Raw genomic sequence first — 17,254 nt, forward strand, 5'->3', positions numbered from 1 at the left:
CTATTGAAGTCGTAACCGTGAAAATCATTATTGATATGTAACACTTTGAGGGTGCCAAATAGACATGTTATATTCATAAGTAGGGGTCGAACATCGACCGGAAATTCTTCTCGCTGCTTCTCCAGGAATTGTTTGTTTCTTTAGTCAGATGTCTTGGACGGGATTACAGGTTTTAATAAAGTGGTGTTGGGAGAGAGCACTTGCCAATCAGGGACAATATCCGCCTAATGACTTTTTGGCGTACAAGGCCCATCTGTTCAAATGTTCGCGGCCAAGACCAACATATGGTGGAACTGGGGCTGGGGCTATTCATACATTCACTGTGCGAATTACCAGGCCATGGGCGGAACAAAGCAGAATTTCGACAAAAAAAATAGAACTTAGAGGCACCAACAAAAAGTCTAACAAATACCTAGCCAAAACAATGTGTAAACAAATAAAAATTTTGTTTTTTGTTTTGTCAATAAGTTCTATTTTCTTTTCCTGATAAATTCTTTCACCGGAATATTTTTTGCAATTTTCGAAAATGGTTAAGAAATCGAAAAAGTGGGCCGCCTCTGGCGGCCACCCTTCGTTAAAACCGCTCTTGATCCTCTGAATGAAATGAATAAATACTCCCAACTCTGGCGGAATTAGCGAGCCCTCTGAAGGGTAGAAAGGTTTGATTCAGGTCGGACGGCCATACCGTGTGGTCATTTAAACCATAGCTCTATAATAATTTCCTCCGTATACATGAACATATGTGCAAGTTATACGATTCGTATTGGAAACTATTCGTCGGGATTAAAATTTTAGGGGTCCTTTGTATGGTCCTCGGCCGCCCGAAGCGTAAAAATAAGCTTAAATTGACTGTACAAACCAAAAAACTTCCACAATGTGTAAAGTTTGAATATAGGAGAGAGAGAAATAAAAGAGATGATCAGAGTTTAAGAAAAGCAAGCGAACCGTAAATGACAGAAACAAATCTCAAGTCAATTGCCTGTTTTTAGCTCAGATGGTGTAAAAACACATAATCCGGTTAAATCCCCGGAGAAGTGCTAATCGAAGAAGGCTGAGATATTGTCGCAACAGAGCTTTCTATACTTGGCTGCACAGTGAACGAGAAATTAATTTACTGGAGAGATGGGAGGATATGTAGAGTCAGAGGCTAGAAAAATAAGACGATTTCGGAGAAACTGTTTGATTCCAAAGCTGCTTAAAATTCCATCGTTTTGAATTTAATTTTTTCTACAGCCGTCAAAAAATCGTGACATTTATGCATGGTTACCTATGCGCGAAGTTTGACGTTTTTTCACTGTGAAAAAATATTATTTTTTCACGGTTTCACAGTGAAAAAATAATATTTTTTAACTGTGCAGGCAACTCGATTTTTCAGATCATTTTGTTCCAACTTATTTCTGTTACAATTTTAGTAACACGAAAAGACATCAACAGCAACCGAAATGAAGAGACGGATCGATAATGAGAGGTAGTTTTAAAGGTTTTATAATTATACAGAACAATATTACAAAACAATAATAATAGATATTTACTTTGACATATGAAAATTAAATGTGCATGACGAAAACGTGCCCCCGTTTATCCCCAGAGGCCTGAGTGAAGACGCTTGTAAATGAAAGTTATTTTCGCCATTAAAAGAAGCCGATGTAGAAGGTTGAGTGATTTTGTTTTCTTCTGTGGAGGAAGAAGGTTGAATTTTATTGGCAATTTCAATTTTATTATTCAAAGAGTCCTCGATGTAACTTTCTGCCACTGTGCTGCTTCTCCAGCCCCCATGACGTTTAATTGAAATTAGATCACCTCCAGCATTCGCCAAAAGAGTGGCAGAGCTTCTTCTGAAGCAGTGACCAGTATATTTTTTAGGTTCGTCTTTGTTAAGCCACTTTGCAATCAAACTTGGTATCTCTCCGATTTTGTTAATTCCAACATTTTGATTCACACATTTTCCGTTGGTATACTTTAAAAATAAACGGTCACTAGTCGCCCGTGGAGGCCGCAAAGCTCTATATTTTCTGACAATTTCTATATTTTCTAAATTTGAAACAGTAAATATTCGTTCGCAGTGGGTTTTTGTATCAGGCACCTTCACAATTAAGACAGACTGTTTATCTTCTATGTCAGTTAGCTTCATTTTAACTAATTCTTCACGTCGAAGGGCTCCCGATATACCCAAAATTAGCACAGTCTATAAATAAAACGAGTTGTTTTGATTTGTATTACACTAATATGATAAGTTTACCTTCATCAGTAAATATATCTTGTCATCTGCTTCATTAATAAACTTGCTAATGTCTTCTTTGTCTAAAATTTGCGACTTCTTGCTTCTGTAACCTACGCTTTTGCTTTTCAGGTAGGGCACTAACTTCGGAAACTTACGTGTATCGATATTCTCTTTAACGTTTAAGGTGGCTTTCAACATCGCATAAAGGGCCCAGAGTGTTGGTGGCTTTAAGGTGGTAGACTTTTCTTCCAAATACGCCAACAAAACATTTTCCGTTACTTGATCAATCTTTTTCATAGAACACCACTGCCGAAACTGAAGATACGTTTTTTCGTACTGCGGTCTTGATTTAGCAGGCAAAAGATTCGACACTGCCGCGCTTGCAATTGCATCTATTTCGTTTTCGCTGCTAAAATCCATCACACTTCTTCAACAAAAATACCTATTGTGACAAATTTTTCGCAACTATCACTTTTATTTATCATCGTAACCATGCAAGCAACTCGATTTATCAGACCATTTTGTTCCAACTAATTTCTGTTACTTTTTTCTTCATCTGGAGGCTGTAGAAAAAACGTTGTTTGTATTTCGTGGCGAAATTCATGTTTTAATGGCGCCTTCGAATGTCTTTTAGGTCTCGACCTGGCGGTCTCGACTAAAATAACATTCTCAGGCGCCATTAAAAAAACACTCATTTCGCGCACTTAATACAAAAATTACTATTTACGTTAAAATTTTTTTACAGTAGAAAATTTTTAAAATTTATAACTCAAAAACTAAAAGTCGCAGAGCAATGCGGTTTATTCCATTGAATTCAGCGGCTCATTTTCCGTATAAAACCAACTTTTAACGAGATGTAAACTTTTCAAGTTTTTTGCTAAAAATTAAGATAGGCAATATCTATAGTGGAAAATTTTATTCAACAAAAAAATTCATAACTCAAAAACTAAAAGTCGTAGAGCAATGCGGTTTGTTCCATTGAATTTAGCGGCGCATTTTCTGTGTTATACGAACTTTTCACGAGATTTAAAAATTTGATTTTTTTTGCTAAAATTTCCTGAGTAATACTCGTACACTTCAAGAAAGTGAAAAAATTAAATTGTTTTAAAATTCGTTCTATCATACTTTTTCGTACCTATATATATCTTTACAACCCTCTAGGGTTATTAAAAGTCCAAAAAAAGTCGATATGTTCGATTTTTTGATGTTTGATTTTTTCAATTTTTGTCACAATTTTTGTCGCTTTTGGGTACCCGGAACATTTGTTGAGCAATAGCTCCGGAACTATCAGAGGTAACCCCATAAAGTTTATTATCGTTGGAAAGCTCTTTAAATTATCTATTTTTTTCAAAAAAATTATTGTTCTCCGACTAATAGTTTTTGAGCAAATTGCAGATAAATGCAAAAATTGGTAGAATTTTAAAAAATTCATAACCAAAAAACTATTGGGAATTTGGCAATTTTTTCGATGCCAATCGATTCCTCGGATCATTTTGCATAGGTGAGGATCAAAACAGTTCCACTTTTTCAAATAGTTTAGTCGTAATTGGGAAAATAAAAAAAAATTAAAAAAGTCAACACCTCCCCCCTCCTATAAAATGGTCAATTTTAAAAGTGTCTCAGAATCAAATAAAACTTATGCTATATTATAGATTTTGATGTGCTCTTTACGATGGAAAAAGACGTTTTCTAGCTCTTTTAGTTTGGCTGCAATGGGCATTTAAAAATTGTTTTTTTGCGAGATATCGCCTTGAGTTCTATGCCATTTTCTTTTTCAAAACAGGTCATTATTCTTCGACTAATAGTTTTTTCACAAATTGCTCGAAAAGGCGAAAATTGGTGAAATTTAAAAAATCCAAACAGGGTAAATGAGTTTTTTACCTACAACTTGATTTCTCGTAATTGGCTATAAAGTAGGTAATTTAGTTTTGCCAATAGCAAGGATTTGATGAACTGAAAAAGTGTGTTTTCGTTTTTGGAACGGATGGAAGTGATTGCTTTCAAATGGACCTCCTTCTACGTGACTGCGACTTATAGCATTTGGCGTCACCTTTGTCTCCCCTGAAAACTCTCTGGAGCTTATAAGCAATTATAAGCACATGTGACCTCGTTGGCCTCCTCATCGATCACATTGTCATGTCCAAGAGTAAAACACAGCAAATCACTTTTGGGCGATACCCTCTGGACTCGCATCTCTCCAAAGAACCAACTTGAAGCGAAGACGCTGCTTGGCGGAAGCGAGCGCTTGTTTTTGCTAGCAGTCACACTCGAGGGCACTTTTCAATCTGGGGATGAGGGTTGGACACGGCCGGCTATATGTATTGTATAGCGCATAAATAGGTTTTGACAGGTCTCCAGGGTTATACATAATACCACTTGTCCATATGTTGCTCGAATGCGAAGCCACCCCACTAACAACCTGCTTTTTGTCTGAGCCACTTCATCATAGATGCAAGAGGTCGTCATTACCGAATTTAGCTCAGAAAAATGGAAATCTCTTTTGTTTCAGGCGCTTTTGTGATGACTGACAGCTTATCGCGCGAATTAATGCGCCCATAGGAAGAACAAAACGGGAAAAAACCCAACAGCGATGGATTCTTTTGCTTGATTAACTTATGGTGTGAGTTTAGTAACATATAGTAAGTCGTGTGCCATTAATCACGCGAATGAAATCGCAATTTGGACCGAGATATAAATTGATTACGGATTTCATCGCTAATGGTGGAGATGGAGTTTTTAAAAGTCGGTTCAAAAATTATTGCCCAGATCATTAATTTGAATCAGGGGTTTTAAGTGTTCTGCGGGTGGTGTGACGCAATTATTGATCGGGTTTTTTCAATAAGCCGACTTGATAATAGGCGATCTAAATACTTTACAATATGTTCGAATACGCACAGCTTTGGCTCAGTGGGGGTTTGGCCATTGACACTCTCCTGGACCATATGTGATACACCACTAGCAGGTGTCTCTTCTAACTTCCCCTAATCAGAATCGAATGCGAGCGCGATGTTTGTGTTTGCGGACAGATTATGAGGATTAGCTATGAGGCATTGGCAAGTTTAGCCAAATAAATGCCAGAAAATTGGCCTAAATGCCCCTAAATATTTTCGTCCAGAAATGAAAACAAGCATTTAAAATGTGAATATTTTTAAGAAGATATAAAGAAAAACAGACATTAAGTTTTCAAAATCAAATCGTACCCACAAAGTGAGTCTGTTGAATGTATTTTCTATTATATCTACCTATGTTATTTTTGTCAATTTTTCTAAAATTCTTTATAAGCAAAATAGCTGCACTTATGTTAAAATGACACTAAAAATAATAAAATTAAATAGTTTATTTATTATTTATTTATTCTAATAGTTGTTTTTTATTTTTTTACAAAGCATACAGAACATTAAAAAAGCACAAATCTCGTCATATAATTTGCAAAATCACAATATTTGTTAGCACTTTTCTTGAAAATTTGGAATTCCTCACAGAATTTAACGAAATTTTGCGTTCGGTTTGTAAGGGAAATTTATTTTTTATCGAGACGATGCCGAAATAAAGAAAAACGTCGTGAATTTTTCTTTCCTTATTTTGTTGCATAAAAAGCCTCATCATGTTCTTTATATTGCGAATATTTTAAAATAGTATAATGGGCAATGCTGCAGTATATCTGGAATCACCTTGTGCCCCCACTTTGTAATTTCAAACATCCAATATTTTTCCTATCACGTAGGCAACACATTTTTGATGTAATGTTTTCGACTTTTTTACATTCTTATTTTTCAATATTTTACGTGCATTTTTCCAACAAACACCCAAAGTTTGATTCCTTATCTCATACAAAAAGGTTATTGTCAGACCAGTCAGATCTGAGATTCTCAAGATTATTCCAAAATTTCTCACGATTTCCACAAAACTTGTGTCTCTAGTAATAATTTCCTCAGTAATTATTGTAATTTGGCTTTTTGTACTCGTTTTTCTTTTGTTGTATTGTCTTTTCTTATACCTATAAGTCTGTTATATTTATAATGTATTTTCTCAAGCGAAAATAATAATAATAATATTAACAATAATAACAATAATAATAATAATAATAATAATAATAATAATAATAATAATAATAATAATAATAATAATAATAATAATAATAATAATAATAATAATAGAAGAAGAAGAAGAAAAAAAAATTTTTTAATTTTATTTTTCTTTAATTGGCAACAAATTTATAAACTATTATTAAATCATTTTGTTAGGACATTTTAACAATTCTTCAAAAAATATCTAAAAATACTCCATGCAAATATACATTTTTTCCTCTAGAGGGTGGGGAATGAGGGAGGATATTTTCATGGATATTTAGAGGATGAAAAACGATAATTTCTGATATATTTGTTTATAAATTTATTAAATTATTACATAGTTTTTTAAAGAAAAATGAAAGAAATACCAAAATAGTGTTCTGAATCTGTAAATTTTGTATCACTGAATTCTAGAACAGTTTATTTATTTAAAAAATAAAAAAATCAAATCTGAAATTTGATTAACCGCGCAATCTGTGTTCACCGAATACGTTTTCGAACAGCAGCACACCGAACAACCTCACATTCTAAGTCCCCGTACATTGAAAACCGTATTGGATGAACGTATTTGAAAGCTCCGCCTCTCCCTAAAACTCTATTGGTCTGACTGTTCCCCGAAACTTACGTTCACCCCTATAGGAAGGTTTGAGTATCACGTAGGAAATACGCTTTTCTAAATGTGCCTCTTTCGTCCTTTTCCTCAGCTCGCTCGCCCCCAACTTCCATCCCTCTCGTCGGAAAGAGAGGGACGCACTTTTAACCCAGCTGCTTTTAAGGGTAGGCAGTAAAATCTAACAATATTTGGACGCAGGGAGTATGTTTTTCCACATTATGCACTGTGCCGTCAAAGAGGACACAGCAGTTCCGCCAAGTGCCCGCTGACGCGACCGTGAGTGTTGAAATAAAAATGACAATGGATGTAAGTAACCGGAAAGTTGAATTGAAAAGTGACGTTATTAACACGAAATGTGACGAGCAGACCGACGTGACGCCAATCAAAGTCGTCAAAAGGCCGTTCGACGTCGCTTTCCTGATGCTACCAGACGACAAACTCAAGCAAAAGCAGAGCAAAATCCCCAAAAGCGACTACGAAACCACCAACAACAACGAAAGCGTGGACGAAGACGAGGAGATCGAAGTGGGAAACAACCAGGACTTCGTCAGGACACACAAGTACTTCACCCAAAAGCAGCAAATCTTCGACGACCCCAACCTCATCAAAACGCGAAATTTGGACGAACTGCGAGGCAAGAGCGACCCGAGCTCGTCGGAGCAGAAAAGCGCCTTCACAAAGGTAAACCTAGCCTCCAAAGAGCTGCGTCTGAGCCCCAACCTGTCCATAAGCCCGGACCTGAGCTACCAAAACTCCCTCAGTCCGTCCCCGCCCATCATCAACCGCTCGTACCAGAACTCGCTCTTCAAAACGCAACAAATCAACGCATATCAGAACACTTTCCTCCCGGAAAACTTCGCGCCCGAAAACCCCTTCCTGATGAAAAACCCGGAGTTGATTCAGCCCAACTTCCCCAAAATGCGGCCCATGTACAGGCCCGAGCTCCCCTACAATTACCAGCAGTTCCCGAATCAGGAGATGCTGAAAATTGCCACCCCCGAGATACGAAACCCCGCCGCTGCGATTTTGACGTCGTTGTTGCCGCCGTCGTTGGCGGCGTTGTCTCTGCCGGCGCAAAATGTCTGTGCCAAATGCAATATCTCGTTCCGGATGACGTCCGATTTGGTCTATCATATGCGATCGCATCATAAGAATGATTCGGTGGATATGCACAAGAGGCGGAGGGAGGAGAAGCTCAAGTGTCCGGTTTGCTCGGAGTCGTTCCGGGAAAGGCATCACCTGACCAGGCACATGACCGCACATCAGGATAAGGACGAGGAGGATGGAGAAGCCAAAAAGTAATTTATCTTGGACGGTCATTTTCTGGGCGTTTTACGTAGCAATAATTGTGTAATTATAGGGGTTTCACGTGGCACTATTTTGTAAATATGTAACATAAAATTATGATTTGTTGATTTTGTTGAGATTTTGGTTGTGCAATATTATCACATGAGTTATGAATAAAAATTTACATTATCCCATCGGCCTTTTATTTCTCATCTTGAAGTTTATTTAAAAAAACATTAATAATATAATAAATCAGGTGACGTCTTGGCTATTTACTAAAAATAAATTCAAGTCTAAACAAAGAAAAGTATTGTATTAATTTTTTCTACATGTGTTATTCGACTATTATTCCATAAATGTACCTGAAAAAACTATCTCTTGACCCAAAAAATTTTTCTACAGCGTGTTAGAGATTGGTTTAGCAAAAATGTACCATCGGAAATAGTAAAACGAATTAAGTAAAATTTACAAAATAACGAAAATCCATAGTGCCTCCAAAAAGTCCTTCTGAAATTAAAGTCCTAAATTTTGAGATCCGCTGTATTAAAATGATAAAAATTGGCATAAGTTTTAATATTATTGACGAAACAAAGGTAAATATTACTTAATCGAGATTTAATGATGCTTATTAAATGATATCTTGAGCAAAAAATTCTTAATAAAAGTGTTGCTAGGTCCAAAATTACGTTTTGGTATTTGCATTTTTTATTTTTATTTAATTTATTATTCTTGCAGCCAGTGAAATTTAGGGATTTTTAGCACAAACCAACATTTACACGTCTCTAGTTCTAAAATCACATAAGAAGTAACAATCTTTCCAGCGACTAATAGTACTTAATTAATGAATTATATACTAAATTTTTTAATAATATTATAAAAAAATATATAAACTATTTAACAGCAAACGCTGAATTTTGTGTATTAAACAGTTTTTGAGTTAAGTAAAATACACTTCAAGCATACTCATCTTGTGCTAGTTGTTATTTTATATTCCTGGAGTGAAAATACATCGAAATCCGTTAAAAAAAATTTGAAAAATACATGCTTGCCATATCATTCTGTACACATAGAAAATTTTACAAAAGCGATATTTTTCTATTTTAAGACACACAAAAACATTTATATAAATAATAAGTAATAATACTTATTATCACTTATTAACAAACAACTTATCAGTTGCTATCTAAGTAAGAGGTAAATGAAATTTTGACAGTTAGTCAAATGGAAGACACGATTGTTTGCTTGGAAGTTGTATGTATAGTATGATTTTTTTTCGTTATATTTATTGTACACAAAATATATTATTAAAGAACGCCTCAGGTTCATATTTTTTATTTATTATTTTCCACTAGGATCGTTACAAAGGATTTTTACGACAATTTTTCTTTATACAATCTAAATCGAAAAAGAAGCTAAGTTTTCAGAATTTTCAAAATGTTATTAATTTAGCTTTCAAAACTTGTCTTATTTTTACAGAAAAAAATGTTTTTTATTAGTAAGTTTCAAAGTTCCAATTATGTGAATTAAAAAAATGTAGGTACAAATATTTATAACCAGAAATCAGGACGTACTATATCCCACGTTTTAAATGAATTCAGTTTCTTTTAATTAAGTTTAGTGGTTGAATTAGCCATAAGCCCGGCATATGCGAGTTTTGTTTAATTTTTTGCATTAGTGTGAAATTTAATTAAACCTTTGGAAATCTGTATTATCTCTTTATCTGTTGATCCTAGCATAAAATATCCACATTAATATTGATGCTGTCGATGTCACAATCATCGGCTGTTTAGGTTTACAACAATTTCGATAGATTTTAAAACGCGATTAAACTCCAGCGTCTCGTAAATCGAATTGAAATGAAAATCCCAATGAGCGCATTCGAACAAGAAGATTAGATAAGTGTAATTACTGATTTATTAAATCCAGCAGGCGCGATGAGAAGGGTGTGACGTAAGCGGGCTAATCACCCTGCCCTATTCAAAAGTACTTAATATTTAAGGGCTCAGTAAAAAAAATGCGCTCCGCAACCTTGCTTTTCCCGAAAAAATCCGGTTGAAACAATGCCGGCGTTATCAAGCCATGCAACAAAAATAAAACTGCATTTAAATATTTACAGCCCGGTGTGTTTCGGGGGTGATCGGGACGGTGGTTGAAAGCGAGTATCGCCGAATGCAACTCGCTTATCACAGCATTCGCAGACCATTAATTCCAAATCATGTTACCGGGATTCAAACATTATAAAATGATCACTTCATTTCACAGCCACCTATTGTTTAAGAGAGGGTTAAATAATTGAATCAAGCGTTTCCGGTCTGGCGGATGAGGAATCGACGTGCGGCCTTCTCATTAGCAACACGACATTAAGTTGCGAACAGTTGCCAAACTCCAATATGCTGAGATATCAAACGTCAAGAAGGTTTTTTTCATAGTTCCCATGTCAGATTGCCAACATCATAATTTGCTGAATTCGGCTCCCATGTAATCGCATGACACGCAGCATTCAAACAGGCCGCGCTTACGAGCCGAGGAGAATCGATTTTGATTGGCTCGATGACGGCACAATACAACACGATTGGTCACACACGGACACGTGACGCTGTTTTGTACAGGGTGACGGCTAGGGACAGATTTGCTTCGAATGGGGCGAAGCGAATGCGATTTTAAGTGATAATGATGAAGATTTGCAATCTTTGTGAAGGCATTCGTTGTTTAATTTTTTCCCGAGGGACATACACAGTTTTTTGTTCAAACAGTGAACGGAACAAGCACTAAACCCAAATAAAAATATCGATCTTTAGTTTTATTTACTTTACTGCTGAACTTATAATACACATTATAATTTTATTTTGTTATAATATATTATATTATTTTATAATTTTGCATCCGGATAGCACCTCAATAGAGTACATGTGGTAACAACGGCCTGCAAAGTCCCTGTCATTCAAACTTTCCATACTTTCCATACACTTGTTGTTGGAAAAATAATATTTCAAGCTGGCTTTCCATGGCACGAAAAAATATTGTCTTGTAGTCCCACTATCATATTGGTTACCGTTTTGACACCCCGAACACCTGTACTGCTTTATAGACGATGGTAAAATTGGTAAAGTACTATTAAAGAGTTGAGACAGTTGGATTTCCTCAATCTTTTCGGAACACATTACATTTACACCCTCATTCTGGAAACACCAACTTAAAAAAATACTATTGTTAAAAATACTTACAACTAAACGAATATATCTGATTTTATTTGCAGGATCTATCCATTTAATGTCTTGCGGCCTTGGAATTTCTGCAAGTTCAGAAGGAGGGTGTACAAAACACTTTAAATCGTGGGATGACATAGCCACTGAATAACCAAATAGAAACATAGTCTGAAAAACTCAAAATTATTGGTTTACAAGTTATAGATATCTAACCCGAACCAAGAACAGTAACATATTTGCATGTGGTTTTGCGAAACAACCTAACCATAATGAAAAAAATAATTTTGTCCAAACGTTTATATAGGTTTTGATATCGTAGATACCAATACGCGAAAATGTAATTTCGAACTACATTTGTACGTTCAATTTATCATATCTTGTACATGAAACGCTACCTAATCTAATTATTAATATAATTTAGTTTTTTTATTTTTTTTGTACTAATTAATGATTCCGTCTAAAAAAAGTATGTATTTATTGACGTTCAAAACAGTCCGTAGAAGGTAAATTTCCCATGGCTCCTGGCGAATTTTTTATAGAAATACTTACAAAAATTTTTATTATTATTATTATTATTATTATTATTATTATTATTATTATTATTATTATTATTATTTTGCGAATTCCATATCCAGAAAATCGAACAAAAGCAAAGAATAAAGTTTTCAAAATATTTATATTCAAATTTTTTCAGCTTGTTGTCGAATACAACGCCCAAATCTTTATAGTCTTTTTAAATCAATTAATTAAGTAGATCTGTTTGCAAATAAAGACGGCATTTTGCGAAAGATTTTGATGTGGTCTGCATATAATATGTACTAGCCTTAAAATCAACTGCTGTGTCATTGGTGTAGGCTTTAAACAGCAAAGAACCCAAAACAGGACCTTGAGAGTCACCTGGTATGGCCTGTATTCGTGTTAAAGTAAAACCACGACGGTAAAAAAACTTGGTTACGATCTTTTAAGTAAGAATAATGAAGAAGGATAACTAAGATCACCAGAATAAAAGAGTTTGTTGAATACTAATAATCGTACTTTAAACAGTGTCGAATATTAATCGCCTCCAGTAATAAATTAACTTGTTAAAAATTGTTTGGTTTGGGAGAATGTTGTTGGTGGTGAAAGTGAATGTTTATTTCTGGAGCATAAGTTAGACAGGCAGAGCGTCTTTGTTAACTTTTCCTGCAAAACAACTATCAACTTTTCCTGGGAACAATCTGCAAAACGCTGAAAGTTGCATTTGAACATTTAGTTGTTGATAAGAATGAAAAGCTCGGTAAAAGCTTTGTGTAGAGGGTTGACGCTCGTGGGGGTGGCACAGCTCGAGTTTGAAACAGAGCAGCAACGAGCAGCACATTTCCGGGAGCGGTTGGCGCGGAAGCGCCACCATTGTGTGTGACGTCGTAATTAACAAACTAAACTTAACATGTGCTTTCCTGCCGCCATTGTACTCTTTAAATTAATGAGCCGGTTTCCTTTCAATACAACTCCTATATCAAGTGACCCGTGCCGGCCGCCCCCAAGTGCGGATTTTCATTTACATACTTACCGTCCCCACAAATAACGTTTTTATTTAAAATAATACAAAAGCAAAGCTGACTTATTGCCGTATTTATCATAAGTACAGTCGCCGACACAGCGGTGACGAGAAAGCTCAGTTAATTCCATTTCGGAAATAACAAATCGCTTGTTGTTGGTGGGGCATATTTCGGTGCAAAATTGAAATTTAAACAGGAGAGAGCAGAAATCATATATCAAACACAATAAGATATATGAATCAGTGAGACACATTTTATGCAAATTAACGAAAATCTCATACATAGAGATTGCCGGATTCGGAAAATTCGACTTTATGTGCGCATGGTTTAGGGCGAAGAGGCAGGGCTGGGTCAACACGGACTGCTTACAGTTCGCTTTCGAGCATATATCCATATTAATGTTACCATATTTCATTATCTCATTCATATGGATATCTCAAACAATTAGTCAAAATTCCAGCAGCAACTCTGCGCCGCTCTTATTTAGTCTTTACCGCACAAAAACACACAACTACTAATTTCCGAAACACCCTGTACACCTGAAAATAATTTTGGGTGATCCGTAAAAAAATATTAATTTTTCAACAGCCTGTACATCACCTCACTGATTCACTTCAATAAAGTGAAAGCTTTCGGTACATTGAATCAGAAACTATTTTTTTGTAAGAACAGGTTGTAGCAAAAATCCCCCATTGACTTTGTTATTTTATATTATTATTTGTGGTATCAGCAGCTATTTTGGACTTTAGTTGTGTTTCGCAAAAAATGGAATTGCCGATCGGAAAAATGTAATAACGAAAGCATCATTGTTGTCCTGTCATAAATTTTATTTATTCCATTAATTCAAAAATAAAATAGGTGGTGATTATTGAAAAACTAAAAATAAAATTTATAGCTTTGCAGGCGCATAAAACCCTCCATCTGAAATCAATCGAATTATAAAAAGTCCAAATGGCCATAAGTATCTTTTAAAAATGATTACCTCGCATAACCAGATTCAGTTAGGAAAGATGATTTAATAAATCTACTAAATGACGTTTTATGATAATATATGACCGATCCATATTTGCCGATTTATTGCCCCAATTCTGGGCCTTATGGCCTACGCTTTAGAAGCTCCCGCAGACATTACTACACTCTTGAGTTATTGGTAGCGTTGAATGCGATCTATTAGATTGATTAAACTGGTAGTTGTTGCAGTCTCCGTGCGCTACATGAGCCCGAATATGAGAACGGAATTTAGCAAGGGCTGACGCCCCCGATCATAACTTACACTGCAGTGACATTTTTCAGATTTCTCCGCTGAAAATTAATAATTTTGGTTTTGATTTCGCAAAGGTCGGTGAGTGCCAGCTTGAGGTTGCAGGAGATGATGACGTATGCGTTGGGCAATATGGCCGTTTTGGATGCCAAAAGCTCGTCCAGGCCAGAGATGCGGTCTGAATCCATTTGTGAGATTAAATTTGTGATTCATTGTAGCGGAATGGAGAGTTGTCACATATGTCGGCTCGGTCTCTGGCTAAGTGGATAGTTACGTTATGTAGAAAATATTTTAAAGCAAAAAGCCAGCACGCTGTTCGCTCTTTTGATTTACGTACGGAGCGGGCAAACCAGAACCGCCACGCTAATGCAGACAAACTGTACATACAACTAATGCATCTTTTCGAAAAAGATGCACAAACACAGTAAACAAGCAGCACTTGAAATAAGACAATTTTTATTAATTAAAACAGGTTTTTAACATTGTATGTTAAAGTGCCCCAGGTCTATAAAAATCGTTCATGTCGGTGTTAAGTTTTTCGGGTCGTAAACATCCATCTGACAATAAAATGGCAATCGTCACCCGAAATCAAGACTTTGTTATATAACGTGATAAACAGCATCCATGAGAATCAATCAAACTATCGACATGGAACGAAGCAATAAATTGCTGTCAGCGAGATTTACGAAGCATTTTGCAATTGCCTTATTGAAAATAAAACTAAAAATATGTTGCTTACTCGTGACAAATACTGACAGAATCCAATCCCTAATATAAATCGGCAATAAAAATTGATAAATGAAAATATCCTTTCTTATCGTGCAATTGTTCATAAAAAGTATTGGACTTATTTAGATAATTGAATTCAAAACAGCTCAAAATACTTAGTACGTGCGACACCCCTCTGCGGTGGCGTACTTCTCGTATTAAGGGATGTTTTGGAATAGGGTGAATACATTAAGACTTGCATACATATGTATATCTACAAATTGATTTGTCACAGCCGAATAAAGTCGCGGTCGTGATGTTTTCCACTGATAACCATCTATCAAGCCAGGGGCCGCCAACATTTTCACAATTAGTTCCCAAAACAATTTCGAATAAAAAAATAATTATCAAAAAAGAGATTTTTTTCCAAGAAGCCTGACCAGAAAAAAGTCCACAAGAAAAATGCACACCGAAAAATATCACAAACATTTTTATTATTATTATTATTATTATTATTATTATTATTATTATTATTATTATTACTCTAGTTTATTTTTTTCTTTTTACCAGAAGATAATTTATTAATTTATAGTAATTTTGTTTTCTGCTGCCATTGATAATTAAAATAACAAATTTGTTTCTGGTGTCTAGTTTCTCATTATTTATTTCTATAATAGACTAATTGATAAACAATTTCTTTGCTTTAAAATATCGGTTAAGTAAATGATTTTTAAGCGCAAACAACTTTTATTTTGTTTGTGGTAAAATTATTATCCTAATAAAACCTAGGAAACTTAAGCGGTCTAATGGTAAACGTTTTTATCAAGATTTAAATTTTTATGAAAAGAGGCATATAAAGGTCACTAACCAGTGCAAGAATGAAACAGTCTGAGTCATTTTTAGTTTTTCAAAAAGTTCTGAATCAATCTTTTTGGTGGTGTCTTTGGCATTCTTTATTGTTAAATATTTTATTTGCTATTAAGCCCAAACCACATGTTTCTATCTTTGTGTTTAAATTATCCTAACAAAACCTGGTGAATGTTTCCATCAAGATTTAAAGTCTTACAAAGAGAATTATTAAAGTTTTTGGGATAAAAATATATTAGTAGATTACTGCTAGTCCACATTAATAGAAACTTAATAAAAAACTTGACGTTATTATTATTATTATTATTATTATTATTATTATTATTATTATTATTATTATTATTATTATTATTATTGTGATAAAAAAACACACAGTAAAAAGCTTACAATTAATGAAACGTACAGTGAAAAAACCCACATGAAAAGAAACCCACACCAAAATATTATTATGATTTAAATTCGTCAGTTCTATGTAAATATACATATAATATTCTTAGTTTTATAATTTATAAAAAGGACATCAGAATAAGAATTCAACAAATCTGTGCGAAAGAAATGCTTAATGCGAAAAAATCAATCACTCTATGTTTGAGCTATACGCAGAAAAACCGTATTTAATTTACAAACATTTTTAATTTTTAAATAACGCTTAAAAAATTACAACAAATAAATTTGAGTTGTTCTTGCCAAAAAAAAAATTCACGGTTTTGATTATCCTAATTTACTCTTTTCTCGAATAAACTTGTAGCAAACACTGATTCTAAAACATTTTTATTGTCATCTGAATAATTAGTTTCTTTTTAATGAGTTAATTTTTTGTGAGTTTTTTTTATATTGGCTTATTTCATGGTTTTAAATTATAAAACCCTTCAAAATTTAAAATGATTATGGGACATTTTGGGTGCCCCTGCCGCATGTAGCCATAGCGAGTTATCTATTCCATACATTCCGCTAATAAACCCGCGATAAAATCGCATTTAAGATTTTATTTTACTATTTGTGCTCCCCTCGCTTTATATTTTTGGGTCGTCACCGACTGTTCGATGTGTTTGTTCAGCAGAACTCCCGATAAATTCGTCAGGTGTCATAAATTTTCCCACGTAGCAATGAAGTGATGAGTTAAAAGATTGAATTTTTGAATTACGACACGCGATGACGATAAAACCGTTTGCGTGAAATATTGCACATTGTTGTTTTTCGTCGGAAAAAAATGGGGGGTTAGGTGGCGGGCACGGGTCGCTAATAATGAGGTGTTTTGCATGTTTATTGGCTTGAAATGGAAGCTATTTTAAGTGTCCCCGGGCGGCAGTTGGCGGTATTCCGCCACCGTAAAGCTCCAATGTGCGATACGACACGCGTCTAACTCGGTTAGGTGGGTCGCTGAATACAAACACTTTTAATGCACAATTAAAATACTGTTTCCCTAATCCAACTTGCTTAACAACATTGTTTTCAACGCCCTTAACTGCGTTACACGCCCGTG

At 34.9% G+C, this 17,254-nt stretch overlaps 2 protein-coding genes and 1 non-coding gene across 7 annotated transcripts; 1 reads left to right on the forward strand and 2 right to left on the reverse strand.

Annotated features, from left to right (window-relative positions):
* Positions 1-1,469: 1,469 nt before the first annotated feature.
* LOC135266374 (uncharacterized) lies at positions 1,470-2,942 on the reverse strand. Of its 4 annotated transcripts, none has more exons than XR_010334384.1 (3): positions 2,377-2,942; positions 2,240-2,324; positions 1,470-2,185 (listed from the first exon to the last, which is right to left on the reverse strand). XR_010334384.1 is itself a non-coding variant. In XM_064356961.1 (3 exons), exons 1-3 carry the CDS (start codon positions 2,639-2,641, stop codon positions 1,529-1,531), a joined length of 984 nt encoding a protein of 327 aa, XP_064213031.1. In that variant the 5' UTR covers positions 2,642-2,942; the 3' UTR covers positions 1,470-1,528. The 4 variants fall into 4 exon arrangements, 3 of the variants coding, with proteins under 3 accessions (XP_064213031.1, XP_064213030.1, XP_064213029.1); XM_064356961.1 differs by having other exon boundaries at positions 2,240-2,301; XM_064356960.1 differs by having other exon boundaries at positions 2,240-2,331.
* Positions 2,943-7,101: 4,159 nt separating this feature from the next.
* LOC664165 (uncharacterized protein) lies at positions 7,102-8,382 on the forward strand. Its single transcript, XM_008196209.3, has 2 exons — positions 7,102-7,210; positions 7,271-8,382. Exons 1-2 carry the CDS (start codon positions 7,199-7,201, stop codon positions 8,204-8,206), a joined length of 948 nt encoding a protein of 315 aa, XP_008194431.1. The 5' UTR covers positions 7,102-7,198; the 3' UTR covers positions 8,207-8,382.
* Positions 8,383-10,984: 2,602 nt separating this feature from the next.
* On the reverse strand, positions 10,985-11,709 carry LOC103313234 (uncharacterized). Of its 2 annotated transcripts, none has more exons than XR_010334207.1 (3): positions 11,617-11,709; positions 11,416-11,565; positions 10,985-11,370 (listed from the first exon to the last, which is right to left on the reverse strand). It is a non-coding gene; the product is annotated as an uncharacterized LOC103313234 (transcript). The 2 variants fall into 2 exon arrangements; XR_010334206.1 differs by having other exon boundaries at positions 11,611-11,708.
* Positions 11,710-17,254: the final 5,545 nt, after the last annotated feature.

The sequence above is a fragment of the Tribolium castaneum genome, chromosome 5, assembly GCF_031307605.1.
Source record: "Tribolium castaneum strain GA2 chromosome 5, icTriCast1.1, whole genome shotgun sequence".
In the NCBI taxonomy this organism is placed as follows: Eukaryota; Metazoa; Arthropoda; class Insecta; order Coleoptera; family Tenebrionidae; genus Tribolium; species Tribolium castaneum.

What these genes read in the sequence shown, in the direction of transcription:
- LOC135266374 (XM_064356959.1), bottom strand. Translation starts at nt 2,641, where the DNA reads ATGGATTTTAGCAGCGAAAACGAAATAGATGCAATTGCAAGCGCGGCA. An exon ending in AGATATATTTACTGATGAAG is followed by an intron (nt 2,186 to 2,239) that starts GTAAACTTATCA and finishes TTTTATTTATAG; the next exon opens with ACTGTGCTAATTTTGGGTAT.